This window comes from Haematobia irritans, chromosome 3, assembly GCF_050003625.1.
Source record: "Haematobia irritans isolate KBUSLIRL chromosome 3, ASM5000362v1, whole genome shotgun sequence".
NCBI lineage: Eukaryota > Metazoa > Arthropoda > Insecta > Diptera > Muscidae > Haematobia > Haematobia irritans.
Genome location: NC_134399.1, coordinates 165448391 through 165466334, shown reverse-complemented (window position 1 = coordinate 165466334; position 17944 = coordinate 165448391). Strand labels below are relative to the sequence as shown.

The following is a 17944-nucleotide window of genomic DNA, read 5'->3' as shown; positions in this document are numbered from 1 at the left end:
TGGGGCCAGCATCAGCTGTATAGGCTCAGAACTTGCAAATTATGAATTCCAAAAATACCAGAATTTTACAAAATGTAACTCTCTTGTAAAAACTGCAGACAACACACCCCTAAAAGTCAAGGGATGGTTGGATGTCGAAATTACATTCAAGGACCGCAAGAGAAATATTAAATTATTCATAATTCCTTCTATTTCGCAAAAGTTAATTTTGGGAATAGACTTTTTTAAGGCTTTTGGCTTACTCAATGATATGATTAATTGTGTTGATATGATTGCTAGCGAAAACCCGGATCATTTACTCGAACTTGATGAACATCAAAAAATATCAAATGAGGATGATCAGGGTAATGACTCTGATAATACCAAATATCCACTTTCTGATGCTCAACAGCAACAGCTGGATATGGTGATAAAATTATTTCCGGATTTTGAGTTACAAGGATTGGGACGAACTCCGTTGATTAAACACTCAATCAACGTGGGGGATGCAAGTCCAATCAAACAAAGATTTTATCCCGTGTCACCCGCAGTGGAGAAAGTTATTTTCAAGGAAGTAGATAGAATGCTATCTCTTGGTGTGATTGAACCTTCTTCATCTGCGTGGAGTTCACCGATGAGGCTTGTATTGAAACCGGGTAAAGTCAGATTGTGTTTGGACGCTAGGAAATTAAACCTAGTCACCAAAAAGGATGCATATCCGCTTCCGTCTATTGAGGGAATATTTGCAAGATTGCCTAAAGCAAACTTAATTTCCAAACTGGATTTGAAGGATGCTTATTGGCAAGTGGCGCTTGATGACGAGTCAAAACCCCTTACGGCTTTTACTGTCCCAGGCCGGCCACTTTATCAATTCGTCGTAATGCCATTTGGGCTTTGTAACGCGCCCCAAACGATGTGTCGGCTAGTCGATGAAATTATTCCAGCTGACCTTCGTTACTGCGTATTTGGTTATTTAGACGATTTGATAATAGTGTCCGAGGACTTTGAAAGTCATATGGGTGTTTTGATTCGCATCGCATCTCAGTTTAGGAAAGCAAATGTTACTCTCAATATCGGTAAGAGCAAATTTTGTGTGACTAGGGTTAATTACCTAGGGTACGTGATTGGAGACGGCGGAATCACCACCGATCCAGAGAAGGTAAAGGCGATACGAGAGTGGCCAGTTCCAAAGAATCTCAAACAAGTCAGAGGTTTTCTTGGACTGGCTGGCTGGTATCGTAGGTTTATCGAAAACTTTTCTTCAGAAGTTTTTCCTATTACGGAAGTTCTTTCGACGAAGAGAAGGTTTGTGTGGACGCCTGAAGCTCAAAGAGCTTTTGAGCGTGTCAAAGATCTTCTTACAACAACCCCGGTTCTGGCAAATCCAGACTTTTCGAAAAAGTTCTATATTCACTGTGATGCCAGTGATTATGGAATTGGAGCTGTCTTAGTTCAAGTGGACAGTGACAACCAAGAACGTCCTGTAGCATTCATGAGCAGGAAGCTGAATTCCGCACAGCGGAATTACAGCGTTACTGAACGTGAGCGTTAAGCGTTTTAGATGCTATATAGAGATGCAGGTCTTCGAGGTTGTCACTGACCATTCTAGCTTGGTTTGGCTCATGAAACAACCAAATTTAACTGGAAGATTGGCCAGATGGGTACTGCAACTCCAATCTTACCGATTTAGTGTGAGCCACAGGAAAGGCAAAGAGAACACTGTGCCAGATGCGCTCTCCCGTATTCCTTGTAACGAAATTAATGACATTGAGCTAATTGAACCGGAAGTGGATCTTGACTCGCCACATTTTAATGATGATGACTATACCGAATTGAAAAGTCGTGTTAATGAAAAATTGGAAAAATTTCCTGATATTAGAATCATGGATGGGTACGTATATATACGAACTGAACATTATTCAGGCGATACTGACCAAGAGAAGAGTGCCTGGAAGTTATGGATACCAAAAGGTCTCCGAAACTCAGTAATTTCCAGAGCTCACGATTGTCCTATTTCATCCCATGGTGGAATAGTGAAAACTTTGGAGATTATTCGGCGAAACTTTTATTGGCCAGGTTTATTACGAGACGTTCGATTATACATACAATCCTGTGAAATTTGTAAGACTACCAAGGCTCCGAATTTCATTATGAAGCCTCCTATGGGAAAACAAGCGACCTCAGTACGTCCTTTTCAAAGATTGTATGTAGATATTTTAGGTCCGTATCCCAGAAGTAAGAATGGTAGTATTGGTTTGCTTATCGTCCTGGATCACCTGACGAAATTCCATTTTTTATGTCCACTAAGGAAGTTTACGTCGTCATCTATCCTTGATTTTCTTGAAAAACACATTTTTCACGTATTTGGTGTACCGGAAACGCTCGTAAGTGACAACGGAAGTCAATTTAAAGCTAATGATTTTAACGCTTTCTTGACAAGCTACGGCATTTCACATATTTACACAGCATATTACTCGGCACAATCAAACGCATCAGAGCGCGTTAATCGTTCTCTGATTGCAGGAATTAGAGCTTACTTGAAAAAGGATCACAACTTATGGGATCAACATCTGAGTTCCATAAGTTGTGCCCTCCGTAATTCTTACCATCAGGCAATCGGAACATCGCCTTACAAGGCACTATTTGGACTTGACATGATGACGCATGGGTCGTCATACAAGTTATTGAGAAATTTAGACTTGCTTGAGGAACCCTGTGTAAAATTATCTAGGGATGACCATTTACAGGTAATTCGTCAGGATTTAAGGAAACATATAAAGGATGCTTACGAGCAAAATAAGATTCGATATGACCTGCGAACTAGGTTACAGACTTACAACGTTGGCCAGGAAGTTTTCCGTAGAAATTTCGCCCAAAGTAATCAAGAGAAAAAGTTTAATGCCAAATTGGCACCAATATTTATAAAAGCGAAAGTTCGGGAAAGACTTGGAAGCCATTATTATATATTGGAGGATCTTGATGGCAAACTAGTTGGCACTTTTCATGCCAAAGATATCAGGCTTTAATTTTATTTTCCAACTAATTCTGTTGCTCAAGGAGCCAGAATTATTTGGTTTTGTAATGAACTTTTTTTGACGTGACCTTCATGATAAATTTTTTCACCGAAATATCCAAAATAAATTAATAATACATAAAATTTATATTTATTTCTCAAAAATCCACAAAAAAATTTTGGCTTTGGTAAACTGGCTTATGGAAATAAAATTGTTTTGAATTGGTTTTGGCATCATTTATTTCAACCCTTTTGATTAGATTGAATGCATAATCGATAGCTTAAATTATCGATGGAATATTCCAATTAATTTGACAGTTAAATATACGCCTCTCCTTCTAGTTACGCTCTTGATAGGTTTCTTGCTTCGTTTAATTTCAATAAACTTCCTTTTTCTTTCACATTCTGAAGCGAACGCATCGAAGACAAATCGTGAAGTTTAAGAAATATTTTTCAAGTAAATTTTAAATTAATTTTTTTGAGACAACTCGAGATCATAAGTCAATTGAAATTTATTAAGCAATTATCAGCAGTGACTGGGAATAATAAAATCACAGGTAAAGCTTAGTAGAAAAGAAAGTATGAATGAAATTTTCCTAATAAGAAAAATAATTTTTAGAAATACTTCATCCAAATTTCTGGACGGATTCTGTCCGAAGGATTTTTGCTTTGGATCAGTCCATATTGGATGAGGACATAACTACCTTGTGATTCTTGTTGGGAAATCCTCATAACATTGTGGGAGAAAGATACATGTACTGCAACACGTGGTGAAAACAACCCGAAATATACACCAAAAACATCCAACGAAGGCATTTACATCATTGCAAATTTACATCAAGAAAAGTGAACGAGCTTCTGCTTCTAAATTTCGATATAAATTTGCTGAAATTCCCGGCTTAAATTGATTTCCATCAACTGAAAATATTTTTTTTGCGATTTTGCCAGAATCCCGCTAAATTTCCTGCGTTACCATATAGGCCATTGCAGCATAAGTATAAATTTTATATCCTACACAATTAACTAGTATTGAGAAGGGCAATTTTATTAGTATTTTTGTCATAAATTTTGAGCTAAGCCTCCTAACTATGCTAAAATTTCTTAATTAAAATTTTGCTTAATCTCCATAATCATAAACTAAAAATGTAAAACCCTAATATCCATGTTGCAATTGATCAAACATGCTGCAATCATAATGCACATTTATATGGAATATAATTCGTTGTAACATGTTTGATACCATTTGATATCTTTGCATTGATTTACACCTCTTAGAAATTGCAACATTATCGAAAATAACAACAACAAATAGTATATGTAAAGCAAAAATTGATAGAATGACAGAAAGAACATGGTCCATTTCACTTTTGATGATCTCCATTTTTGTTTTGGCATTACAGTCTTGGTTTGACTTTGAAGAGTAAGGAAGAAAGATTGATAATTTGTAAATTGAAAAAAAAACATAAAAACAACAAAGTTTAAAACAAAATGGAGAAAGTGCAAATTGATCATGTTGAAATATCTGAAGTGTCGAGGAAAATTTATTAAGAAAATATTATACACAAATTTAAATGAATTAAATTTTTTTTAAACTAGAAAATGCAAAATGTGAGTAAAATTGTGTAAAAAAAAAAGAAAAAAAACATATATTGAATAACATAACGAAGTAAAGTGATTAAAGCCCTAATAGTAGCCAGATTAATTATTAGTGATCTTGTATGATAAACACTATTTTTTCATTAATCTTGGCTCCACAGCAAAAAAGTTAAGCAGCCCAGCATCAAACGACGTTGAAAAGGCCTCTTCAATCGACAGCAGATGTTCTGGGGTAAGTGAATTGTTTTTTTTTGTAAATTCTTTCCACCTGTGTAAAGTGTAAAAGAAGATTAGAAAATTTAGAGAGCTAGGCTTGGTGAAAGTGTTTTAATTTTTTTGCATATTTCTTTTCGTGGAGTTTTGTACCGGTGTTCAATGATTTTATTGTCGCACATGCATACTGGCAGTGTTCACCCTACTAAATCTAGGGACATGTATTTGATACACTAATTATTAAGTAAAACACATAATGACAGAATAAATGTTAATCGTTTCAATCAAATAATCACAATACGAGATTATTTAATAATATGCAAGAAATTTAAAATTTTTAATTCAATTTTTTCTGGCTTTAATTATTTTCCCTTCTAAGATATCATTTTCTTTATTTGATTTTTTTTTGCATCTGTTCGTAAATCTAACGGTTTAAAACCAATTGAACATTTAAGTATTCTATTTTGAAGTTTTGCCACATATTTTTTTTATTTCTCTGTTATTTAGATTTAAATTTATATTTAATAATTATGATTTGAAATAAACAAAATTGTATATATTTGAAAATATGGAGTTCTAAACTTAATTTTTGAGTTTTCCTATACAGATGATGGTGATGATAAAATAGTTATTTTGTTTTAGATTTTAACATGGGGGTTTTACAAAATGTACATGCACGTAAAACTCAGGAAGGGTGGGGAAATTATGCATTGTGATCCTAAAAACATCTAGGATCCGCCATTGTTTAACGTTATTAAGCCAATACCAATTGTTGTAAATTTTCTCATTTGTTACTAAATTTATTGGGGTATTTTGTTTTTGTTACAATTTAGTAACACGGACCATTTTTCTTCTTTTAATTATTTTTTAGTCTATTTAAAAAAATAGGGAGTCTTAAAATTTATTATTGGAATGTTTGAACAGGCAAACATTGAGGAAGGACGAGAACCCCCCAGCCGACTGCCTAGCTAGCCTTTGTGATGACTCCCGTAGTCCTAGCTTTTGGTGTTTGTCAAAAATGAGTTTCCTGACAGGATTCTCAAAAAAGGACATTTTTCCTAAAAATGTTTTATAACACTGCAAAGTGTCATTACAACAATTATGAACTTGATATGGACCAATTTTTGTGTGATTGGGGATCGATTTATCTGAGGGCCATATATAACTATAGACCGATATGGACCTAGTTAGGCATGGTTGTTAACGACCATATACTAGCACAATGTACCAAATTTCAACTCACTCGGATGAAATTTTCTCCTCCAAGAGGTTCCAAACCCAAATCTCGGGATCGGTTTATGTGGGGCTATGTACGATTATGGATTGATATGGACCACTTTTGGCATGGTTGTTAAATATCATATACTACCACCACGTACCAAATTTCAAGCAGATCGGATGAATTTTGCTTCTCCCAAAGGCACCGGAGGTCAAATCTTGGTATCGGTTTATATGGGAGCTATATATAATTATGGACTGATAGGAACCAATTCCTGCATGGTTGTTGGATACCACATACTAACATCACGTACCAAATTCCAACTGAATGGGAAGAATTTTGCTCTTCCAAGGGGCTCTGGAGGTCAAATCTGGGGATCGGTTTATATGGGGCCTATATATAATTATGGACCGATATCGACCAATTTTTGCATGGGAGTTTGAGGCCATATATTAACACCACGTTCCAAATTTCAACTGAATCAGATGAATTTTGGTCTTCCAAGAGGTTCCGGAGGTCAAATCTGGTGATCGGTTTATATGGGGGCTATATATAATTATGAACCGATGTGGACCAATTTTTGCATGGTTGTTAGAGACCATATACTAACATCACGTACCAAATTTCAGCCGGATCGGATGAAATTTGCTTCTCTTAGAAGCCTCGCAAGCCAAATCGGGGGATCGGTTTATATGGGGGCTATATATAATTATGGACCGATGTGGACCAATTTGTGCATGGTTATTAGAGACCATATACTAACACCATGTACCAAATTTCAGCTGGATCGGATGAAATTTGCTTCTCTTAGAGGCCTCGCAAGCCAAATCGGGGGATCGGTTTATATGGGGGCTATATATAATTATGGACCGATGTCGACCAATTTTTGCATGGTTGTTAGAGACCATATACTAACACCATGTACCAAATTTCACCCGGATCGGATGAAATTTGCTTCTCTTAGAGGTCTCGCAAGCCAAATCGGGGGATCGGTTTATATGGGGGCTATATATAATTATGGACCGATGTGGACCAATTTTTGCATGGTTGTTAGAGACCATATACTAACACCATGTACCAAATTTCAGCCGGATCGGATGAAATTTGCTTCTCTTAGAGGCCTCGCAAGCCAAATTTTGGGGGTCCGTTTATATGGGGGCTATACGTAAAAGTGGACCGATATGGCCCATTTTCAATACCATACGACCTACATCAATAACAACTACTTGTGCCAAGTTTCAAGTCGATAGCTTGTTTCGTTCGGAAGTTAGCGTGATTTCAACAGACGGACGGACGGACATGCTCAGATCGACTCAGAATTTCACCACGACCCAGAATATATATACTTTATGGGGTCTTAGAGCAATATTTCGATGTGTTACAAACGGAATGACAAAGTTAATATACCCCCCATCCTATGGTGGTGGGTATAACAAACTTCCAAACTAAAATCTTTACATGTATTCGTAGTTATAATTAATGATCTCCACCAACCATAAAATGAAATAAAACACCAATTGAACAATCTCGCATTAATACAGTTTCTTGATTTTCAATATAATTTATTGTAGCAAATTTTCTTTAAATTTTAAATTAAATTTTACCCCAAACAAACTCCTGTATTTTTTGCAATCCCAATCAAAAGTTAATACAATCCATACACTACATATATAAAAATATATAACTATATCTTAAATAGCATATGACATAAATACAATAATATAGTATGTTTGTTAAGTATCTATAAAATATGTTTCCTTTAGAAAATTCTCTTAGAGAGTAATGCAACAATTTAATAACATGTGTATGTCCGTATGAAATGTTTCCAAATGAGTGCCCATAATAATGATTGGCTAAATTAGATAAACATTTTTTTCGCATGAATGAATTTTTCATTATAATAGAAATTTATCTTTCATTTATTAAAAATACTTGTAATGCATTTTCGCAAATTTATATTTTCTTAAATTCACAAGAAACCCTCAATAATAAATATCATAAAATTAAACGAAAAATAAAATTAATTAAATATATTTATATACAAAACCATTTACAGACAGCAAGACATCGCAAACGGACGAGGAGAAACAACGCGATCGTCAGCGTAGTGAAAGGGAAGCAAAAAAGGAAGAACAAGACGCTATAAATTATAGGGTAGGTATCAAATTAAAGTACAAAGAAAAAATTGGATTTTACACTTCAGACACGATTAAATTGATATAATTAATTATACTCTACATTACTCTGTGAATTAGTGTATTATAAGTGTATGATGCTAAAATTTACTTAATTTATTGCAAACTATTTATTTCGCTATAGTTTATTTTTTAATCTTTAGAAAAATTTCCCAAGCCTAATTAAATTTTCCTTAACGCTGTTTTTTCTCAAAAACTTGATGAATTTCAAGGTTGAAATTTTCTAGATTGCAAATGTACATAAAGGATAATTTTTTAAGAGCTAACGGAAAACTCCCCATAAATTTCAGAAAAACTCATGAAATCAATATTTCATTCGATGTATTGAAAATTATTTCATGCAAATGTTGAACGCAACGCACCTCAAAAGGTTCATCCGATTGGCATACTCTTTCCAACGTTTCGATCGGAATCTCACCACTAAATGCTTCAATGTTGTCTTTAAATGCATCAATTGAAGCGGGCCTATCTGTATAGACATGAGCGCTAACAAAGCCCCTCAAAAAAAAAAGTCCAATTGGTTGGCCCCACTCATGAAATAAAATGTTCACCGAACTTGCCTCTCAATAACTTGATTGTTACGGTTGATGTGTAGCAAGTGACACCATTCGCAGTTACGTTACAATTCGCATCATCCTTGACAAAGTACAACCATACCATAGACCGCACCAAATTTTTCTAAGATCGGTAGCCTTTATAATGCTTCTGGCCTATTTTCTTTCAAAAATTGATTCTGCTTATAGATGTACCCATTGAACTTAAATTGAACTTCGTCGTTGAACACAATAGTTCAATAAAACGCGAATCTTTGGTCCACTTTCCAAAAGAGGCCACTCACCAAACATTTTACATTGCGGTCACGGTTGCTACTTCAGCCAAAAATTATCCAGCACATTTGGAAAATAATTTATCAACAAACTACCAAACAAAAAAAACTTATTTTGCAAAATTTTTATTTCTATAGAAAATTTTGTCAAAATTTTATTGATATAGAAAATTTTATTTCTCTAGAAAATTTTATTTCTCTAGAAAATGTTGCCAAAATTTTATTTCTACAACATTTTTTTTTCAAAATTTTATTTCTCTTAAAAATTTTATCAAAATTTTATTTCTACAGAAAATTTTATCAAAATTTTATTTCTACAGAAAATTTTGTGAATATTTTATTTCTACAAAAAATTTTATTAAAATTTTATTTCTATAGAATATTTTGTCAAAATTTTATTTCTATAAAAAATGTTGTCAAAATTTTATTTCTATAGAAAATTTTGTCAAAATTTTATTTCTATAGAAATTTTTGTCAAAATTTTATTTATATAGAAAATATTGTCAAAATTTTATTTCTATAGATTTTTTTTTAATTTTATTTCTCTAGAAAATTTTGTCAAAATTTTACTTCTACAGAAAATTTTGTCAAAATTTTATTTCTACAAAAAATTTTATTAAAATTATACTTCTATAGAAAATTTTGTCAAAATTTTATTTCTAAAGAAAATATTGTCAAGATTTTATTTCTATGGAAAATATTGTCAAAATTCTATTGATATAGAAAATTTTATTTCTCTGGAAAATTTTGTCAAAACTTTATTTCTCTAGAAAATTTTATCAAAATTTTATTTCTACAGAAAATTTGGTCAAAATTTTATTTCTACAGAAAACTTTGTCAAAATTTTATTTCTAAATTTTATCAAAATTTTATTTCTATAGAAAATTTAGTCAAAATTTTACTTCTATAGAAAATTTCTAAAAATTTTATTTCTATAGAAAATTTTGTCAAAATTTTATTTCTATAGAAAATATTGTCAAAATTTTATTTCTATGGAAAATATTGTCAAAATTTTATTCCTATAGACAATTTTGTCAAAATTTTATTTCTATAGAAAATTTTGTCATAATTTTATTTCTATAGAAAATTTTGTCAAAATTTTATTTCTATAGAAAATTTTGTCAAAATTTTATTTCTCTAGAAAATTTTGTCAAAATTTTATTTCTCTAGAAAATTTTGTCAAAATTTTATTTCAATAGAAAATTTTGTCAAAATTTTATTTCTATAGAAAATATTGTCTAAATTCTATTGATATCGAAAATTTTATTTCTCTAGAAAATTTTGCCAAAACTTTATTTTCTAGAAAATTTTGCCAAAACTTTATTTTCTAGAAAATGTTGTCAAAATTTTATTTCTATAGAAAATTTTATTTCTCTAGAAAATTATGTCAAAATTTTATTTCTATAGAAAATTTTGTCCAAATTTTTTTTGTTATTGTTAGCTTTTTTTTCCTTAATCATTGTTGTTGTTTTTGATTTCAGCTTAAAACCATGCATTGACTAAACTGCAAGTGTAGCTTAACAAACAGTGGAAAAGAATTTATTCTCATAATTGGTTGATAGTTTTGCTGCAAGTAGAGGATGCTGATGAGGAATGTGGTAATTCCGAAACGTGCGTCCATCCAACCATCTTGCACCCTATAGGGCTTTGCCCAAATAAATTTGACAACCATTCTTTTCCTCTGTTGGTTAAGCTTAACACTTGAAGTTTAGTCAATGCATGGTTTTAAGCTGAAATCAAAAACAACAACAAAATTTTTTTCTATAAAAAATTTTGAAAAAGTATTATTTCTATAGAAATTTCTGTCAAAATTTTATTTCTCTAGAAATTTTTGTCAAAATTTTATTTCCATAGAAAATGTTGTCAAAATTTCATTTCCATAGAAAATTTTGTCAAAATTTTATTTCTATAGAAAATTTTGTCAACATTTTATTTCTATAGAAAATTTTGTCAAAATTTAATTTCTGTAGGAAATTTTGTCAAAATTTTATTTCTATAGATTTTTTTTTTCAAAACTTCATTTCTATAGAAAATTTTTTCAAAATTTCATTTCTATAGAAAATTTTGTCAAAATTTTATTTCTATAGAAAATTTTGTCAAAATTTCATTTCTATAGAAAATTTTGTCAAAATTAAAGGCGCTGGTAAATTTAAAGGCGATAAAAAGCGACGATGTTGGCGTCAAAAAGCGACACCAGGAATACCGATTTTCTTCGATAGCAGAATATGTCGACGAACGGAATACCAATTAGTGGCGACTGATGAAAAGCGACAAAAAGCGACGGCGAGGGCGACTTCAGGAATAAGGGTGAATATTTCAACAAAACGCGAATCTTTGGTCAACTTTCCAAGAGGCCACTCACCAAAAATTTTACATTGCGGTCACGGTTGCTACTTGAGCCAAAAATTATCCAGCACATTTAGAGAAAATTTTATCAACAAACTACCAAACAAAAAACTTATTTTGCAAAATTTTATTTCTATAGAAAATTTTGTCAAAATTTTATTTCTATAGAAAATTTTATTTCTCTAGAAAATGTTGCCAACATTTTATTTCTATAGGTTTTTTTTTCGAAATTTTATATCTCTAGAAAATGTTATCAAAATTTTATTTCTACAGAAAAGTTTGTCAATATTTTATTTCTACAAAAAAATTTATTAAAATTTTATTTCTATAGATTATTTTGTCAAAACTTTATTTCTATAGAAAATTTTGTCAAAATTTTATTTCTATAAAAATTTTTTTCAAAATTTTATTTCTATAGAAAATATTGTCAAAATTCTATTGATATAGACAATTTTATTTTTCTAGACAATTTTGTCAAAATTTTATTTCTATAGAAAATTTTGTCAAAATTTTATTTCTCTAGAAAATTTTGTCAAAATTTTATTTTTATAGAAAATTTTAGAAAATTTTATTTATTTTGTGGGTGAATAAAATTTCTGCAAAATCACGCTCACGAAAAAATCAAGATTTAATTCATACTCGTACGTTAAGTGAAATTAATTTAGCTCTCAAACTAGATTCTATTTTTGAATTTTGTTACCTTTGCTGATTTCCGTTTGGAAAATGTCGTGAGTCTCGTGAATTTGTCGTGAATCACGTGAATTGTCGTAAATCGTGCGTGAGCGTGAATCTTTAAAAGTAGTTCGTGCGTGAGTACTGGTTTTCATTTCGTGAATGTGCGTGAGTGGGATTGGATACCACACGTATCGTGCGTGAATAAACGTTCTGCTTCGTGAATTTTATTTCCATAGAAAATTTTGTCAAAATTTTATTCCTATAGAAAATTTTATCCAAATTTTATTTCTACAGAAAATTTTAATAAAACTTTATTTCTATAGAAAATTTTGACAAAATTTGATTTCTATAGAAAATTTTTTAAAAGTTTTATTTCTATAGAAAATTTTGTCAAAATTTTATTTCTATAGAAAATTTTGTAAAAATTTTATTTCCATAGAAAATTTTGCTAAAATTTTATTCCTATAGAAAATTTTGTCAAAATTTTATTTCCATAGAAAATTTTGCTAAAATTTTATTCCTATAGAAAATTTTGTCAAAATTTTTTTTCTATAGAAAATATTGTCAAAATTTTATTTCTTTAGAAAATTTTATTTCTCTATAAAATTTTGCCAAAACTTTATTTTCTAGAAAATGTTGTCAAAATTTTATTTCTATAGAAAATTTTGTCAAAATTTTATTTCTATAGAAAATATTGTCAAAATTCTATTGATATAGAAAATTTTATTTCTCTAGAAAATTTTGTCAAAACTTTATTTTCTAAAAAATTTTGTCAAAATTTTATTTTTCTAGAAAATTTTGTCGAAATTTTATTTCTATAGAAAATTTTATTTCTCTAGAAAATTATGTCAAAACTTTATTTCTATAGAAAATGTTGTCAATTTTGTTTGTTATTGTTGGCTTTTTTAATCATTGTTGTTGTTTTTGATTTCAGCTTAAAACCATGCATTGACTAAACTGCAAGTGTAGCTTAACCAACAGAGGAAAAGAATTTATTCTGATAATTGGTTGATAGTTTTGCTGCAAGTAGAGGATGCTGATGAGGAATGTGGTAATTCCGAAACGTGCGTCCATCCAACCATCTTGCAGTCTATAGGGCTTTGCCCAAATAAATTTGACAAACATTATTTTCCTCTGTTGGTTAAGTTACACTTGAAGTTTAGTCAATGCATAGTTTTAAGCTGAAATCAAAAACAACAACAAAATTTTTTTCTACAAAAAATTTTGCAAAAATGTTATTTCTAAGAAATTTCTGTCAAATTTTTATTTCTATAGAAATTTTTGTCAAAATTTTACTTCTATAGATAATTTTGTCAAAATTTTATTTCCATAGAAAATTTTTTCTATTTTTTTATTTCCATAGAAAATGTTGTCAATTTTTTTTCTATAGGAAATTTTGTCAATTTTTTCTATAGAAAATGTTGTAAAAATTTTGTCAAAATTTTATTTTTACAGAAAATTTTATTAACATTTTATTTCTATAAAATATATTGTCAACATTTTATTTTTATAGAAAATTTTGTCTAAATTTTATTTCTATAGAAAATTTTGTCAAAATTTTATTTCTATAGAAAATTTTGTCAAAATTTTATTTCTATAGAAAATTTGGCAAAATTTTTTTTCTATAGAAAATTTTGTCAAAATTTTATTTCTATAGAAAATTTTGTCAAAATTTTATTTCTATAGAAAATTTATTAAGTACCTCTTAGTTGGAGAGGAATATTTTACCAAATCTACCAAACATCTGGATTTCTAACCGGCAAAAAATCTACCATTTTTGGTCGAATTCTACCAACTATTGCAACCGTGATTACTGTGTGTCCTTCGGCTTTAATTCTTGCACCAGCTGTATTTTGAAAGGTTGAGGATGCTTGATAGTTAAACAAACTTGTTTAAACTAATGCTATGTTAAAAAGATAGTAGCTAAAAAATCACCATTTAAAGCCTTTATATATTTTTAGTAAAATTTGCATTTATACCGAAAAAACATTTCGCTTTTGTTTTTTCGTGTTTCGCACAGAGAATAGGAATTTCGAAGTTTGCTAAGATTGGTCTTCAGAGTGGTGCAGGGTGTAATTTAGTCGGCCCTGCCCTACTGAATCTATAAAAAAAAAATTAATTATCATATAAAATTATAATACAATTAATTTTTGTGATTGATTTGTGATTTCATGAAAAGAAAAATATTAATTTTTTAAAGGAGTATTTTTCGGTTTCGATTACTACGATTTAAATTAAAAATAGCTTTTTTCTATATAGGAAATCATTAACGTATAATAATAAAACTATTTTATATCACTTACAGAAAGATAGAGACGCCCGCGAAGCCCGTTTATTGGATTTTGAAATACGTCGACAACAAGAACGCGAGAAGAAAAAAGAAGAACAAAAAATCTTGCATCAACAGCATCAGCAGCAGCAACAAAGTGAGGATAGTCCTCCGACAACATCAAGCCAAGCTCAACAGCAGCAGCAGCAGCATCAGGAAGATCAACAAGACCAGGAAGAGCAAACACCGCAGCAGCAACAACAACAGCAGCAACAGCAGCAACTAATAAGTGGTAGCAGTAGCGCACCTACACCTATTATACCAACACCACCAGATCGTGGTCTACCACCAGCTTTTCGTAGTCGCTCCATAGAGCGGGATCATCTTTACGAACGCAAACGATTATCTTCAGCGGCCGATACACACGATTTAAAAGTAAGTTTTTCAAAAAATTTGGTTGAAACCAGTTCAGACTTAGATACAGCCCTCAAATAATGTAACCCATAGACTTAATAAATAAATATATTTTTTTCCGATTTGGAAAAAAATGGTCAAAATACTCACATTTTACTTATAAAATCGCCAACATTTTCCTTGTAAAATCTCCACGTCCAAGTCGAAAACTTTTGAAAATGACTCCTATACTTCTAATACATATCTACCGACCGATAAAGCATAAATGCACTTTGGAAAAGTAGCCTAAAAAAATTTGAATAACAAATTATTTCAAACACTCAATCTTTTTTCAAACTAAAAACACAAAGTCAGTTAAGAAAGTTATTAAGAATAGTTATATTTTTAATTAAAAAATTTATTGGGTTTTTCAATCAACATCAATTAAATTTTTAATTGAATCAATTAAAAAATTGATTGAAATTTGCTCATGAAATGAATTAATTTTTTAAACAAGTATTTTTTATGTCCAATTAAATCTGTGTTTGACTCTATCATTTTTGTGACTGAAGACATTTCAATTAAAAAATTCATTGAATCAATTAATTTCGTGATTGAATCAGAAAAAAATTTTAGTGTGTTGATTTAAATATTTCCCATATTTTTTGCTAACATTGTGTTTTACCCCAGGACATAAGCCGATTTGAGCCTAACAAATTTTATCCAAATCGCTTCTAATTTAAATATATTATAAATATATGTACATGGACTTCTACAAATTTAAAGGATTTGGGATGATATCGAAAATGTAGATTTATAAAGTGGTGCAGGGTATGTTAAAGTCGGGCCCGCCCGACTTGTTTCTATTTGTTTTGATATGTTCCCCATATCAATTTTTTAAAGACAATACCAACTAGCACACAGAAAAAATATTTTTTTGTCCTCAGTCATGAAATTAAGTGATCCAATTAATTATACACTCCACGATAGGATGGGGGTATATTAACTTTGTCATTCCGTTTGTAACACATCGAAATATTGCTCTAAGACCCCATAAAGTATATATATTCTGGGTCATGGTGAGATTCTGAGTCGATCTGGGCATGTCCGTCCGTCTGTTGAAATCACGCTAACTTCCGAACGCAACAAGCTATCGACTTGAAACTTGGCACAAGTGGTTTTTATTGATGTAGGTCGAAGGTATTGCAAATGGGCCATATCGGTCCACTTTTACGTATAGCCCCCATATAAACGGACCCCCAAATTTGGCTTCCAGACCCTCAAAGAGAAGCAAATTTCATCCGATCCGGCTGAAATTTGGTACATGGTGTTAGTATATGGTCTCTAATAACCACGCAAAAATTGGTCCACATCGGTCCATAATTATATATAGCCCCCATATAAACAGATCCCCAGATTTGGCTTGCGGAGCCTCTAAGAGAAGAAAATTTCATCCGATCCGGCTGAAATTTGGTACATGGTGTTAGTATATGGTATTTAACAACCATGCAAAAATTGGTCCAAATCGATCCATAATTATATATAGCCCCCATAAAAACCGATCACCAGATTTGACCTCCGAAGCCTCTTGGAAGACCAAAATTCATCTGATTCAGTTGATATTTGGTACGTGATGTTAGTATATGGTATCCCACAACCATGCATGAATTGGTTCATTTCAGTCCATAATTATATATAGCCTCCATATAAACCGATCCCCAGATTTGACCTCTGGTGCCTTTTGGAAAAGCAAAATTCATCTGATCTGAATGAAATTTGGTACGTAATTTTACTATATGATATTTAACAACCATTCCAAAAGTGGTCATATCAGTCCATAATCATATATAGCCCCGATATAAACCGATCCCGAGATTTGGTTTTACATCCTCTTGGAGGAGCAAATTTCATCCGAGTCAGTTGAAATTTGGTACATTGTGCTAGTATATGGCCATTAGTAACCATGCCTAACTAGATCTATATCGGTCCATAGTTATATATAGCCCTCAGATAAATCGATCCCCACTCACACAAAAATTGGTCCATATAAAGTTCACAATTGTATATAGCCCCCATATAAGCGACCCCCATATTTCAATTCTGTGTCCCTACGTACCATGCAAAAGTCCATATAGATTCGTAATTATTTGATTATAAGTCCCCGGTCTAACAAAGAAAAACACTTTGTTTTGTCAAAATTCGTTTTTATCATTCAACATACTTCCCTTCAAGAGCGATACAACGATTAAATGGTGATACGGTCAAAATATGGTCAAGGGAAAACGCGTGTAAATCGGTGAAATCGTTTATTTAAAAAAATCAAATTAAATTTCTTTTTCAAATACAATTAGTATAAAATTCAGGAAAAATATTCAGTTAGGCTTTCGCTTTTCCAAATCCGAATTGCCGGGCCTCACGCTTGACACCTGCCATCAGATTTTGTACAGCCACCTTGTCCACCTTCTTCGCAGCAGAAAGCCAGTTTGCCTTGAACTGTTGCTCGTCCTTAGCAGTTTTTTTGGTCTTCTTTAGGTTCCGCTTGACACTAGCCCAGTACTTCTCAATTGGGCGGAGCTCTGGCGTGTTGGGAGGGTTCTTGTCCTTGGGAACCACCTGCACGTTGTTGGCGGCGTACCACTCCATGGCCTTTTTACCGTAATGGCAAGATGCCAAATCCGGCCAAAACAGTACGGAACAACCGTGTTTCTTCAGGAAAGGCAGCAGACGTTTATTCAAACACTCTTTCACGCAAATTTCTTGGTTGACAGTCCCGGAAGCTATGAAAATGCTGCTTTTCAAGCCAAAGGTACAGATGGCTTGCCAAACCATATATTTCTTTGCGAACTTTGACAGTTTTATGTGCTTGAAAATATCTGCTACCTTTCCCCTTCCTTTTGCCGTATAAAACTCCTGTCCCGGAAGCTGCTTGTAGTCGGCTTTGACGTAGGTTTCGTCGTCCATTACCACGCAGTCAAACTTCGTCAGCATCGTCGTGTACAGCCTCCGGGATCGCGCTTTGCTCGTCGTATTTTGTTTATCATCGCGATTTGGAGTCACTACCTTCTTGTAAGTCGATAGTCCGGCTCGTTTTTTTGGCTCGATGCACGGTTGTAGACGATACACCCAGCTTATTTGCGGCATCTCGGAGAGAGAGGTTAGGGTTTCGCTTGAAACTACCGGCAACTCTCTTTGTCGTTTCAGCGGCTTCCGGTTTTCGATT

General features: G+C 32.0%; 1 protein-coding gene across 1 annotated transcript in view; it reads left to right on the top strand.

The window, feature by feature from the left end:
• Hk (potassium voltage-gated channel subfamily A regulatory beta subunit hyperkinetic) overlaps positions 1-17944 on the top strand; it is a 426198-nt gene that overhangs the window by 79366 nt on the left and 328888 nt on the right. Inside the window, exons 3-4 of the mRNA XM_075299067.1 lie at positions 8077-8174; positions 14368-14766. Of these exons, the coding sequence (XP_075155182.1) occupies positions 8077-8174; positions 14368-14766 (497 nt within the window). The remainder of the gene's footprint in view (positions 1-8076; positions 8175-14367; positions 14767-17944) is intronic.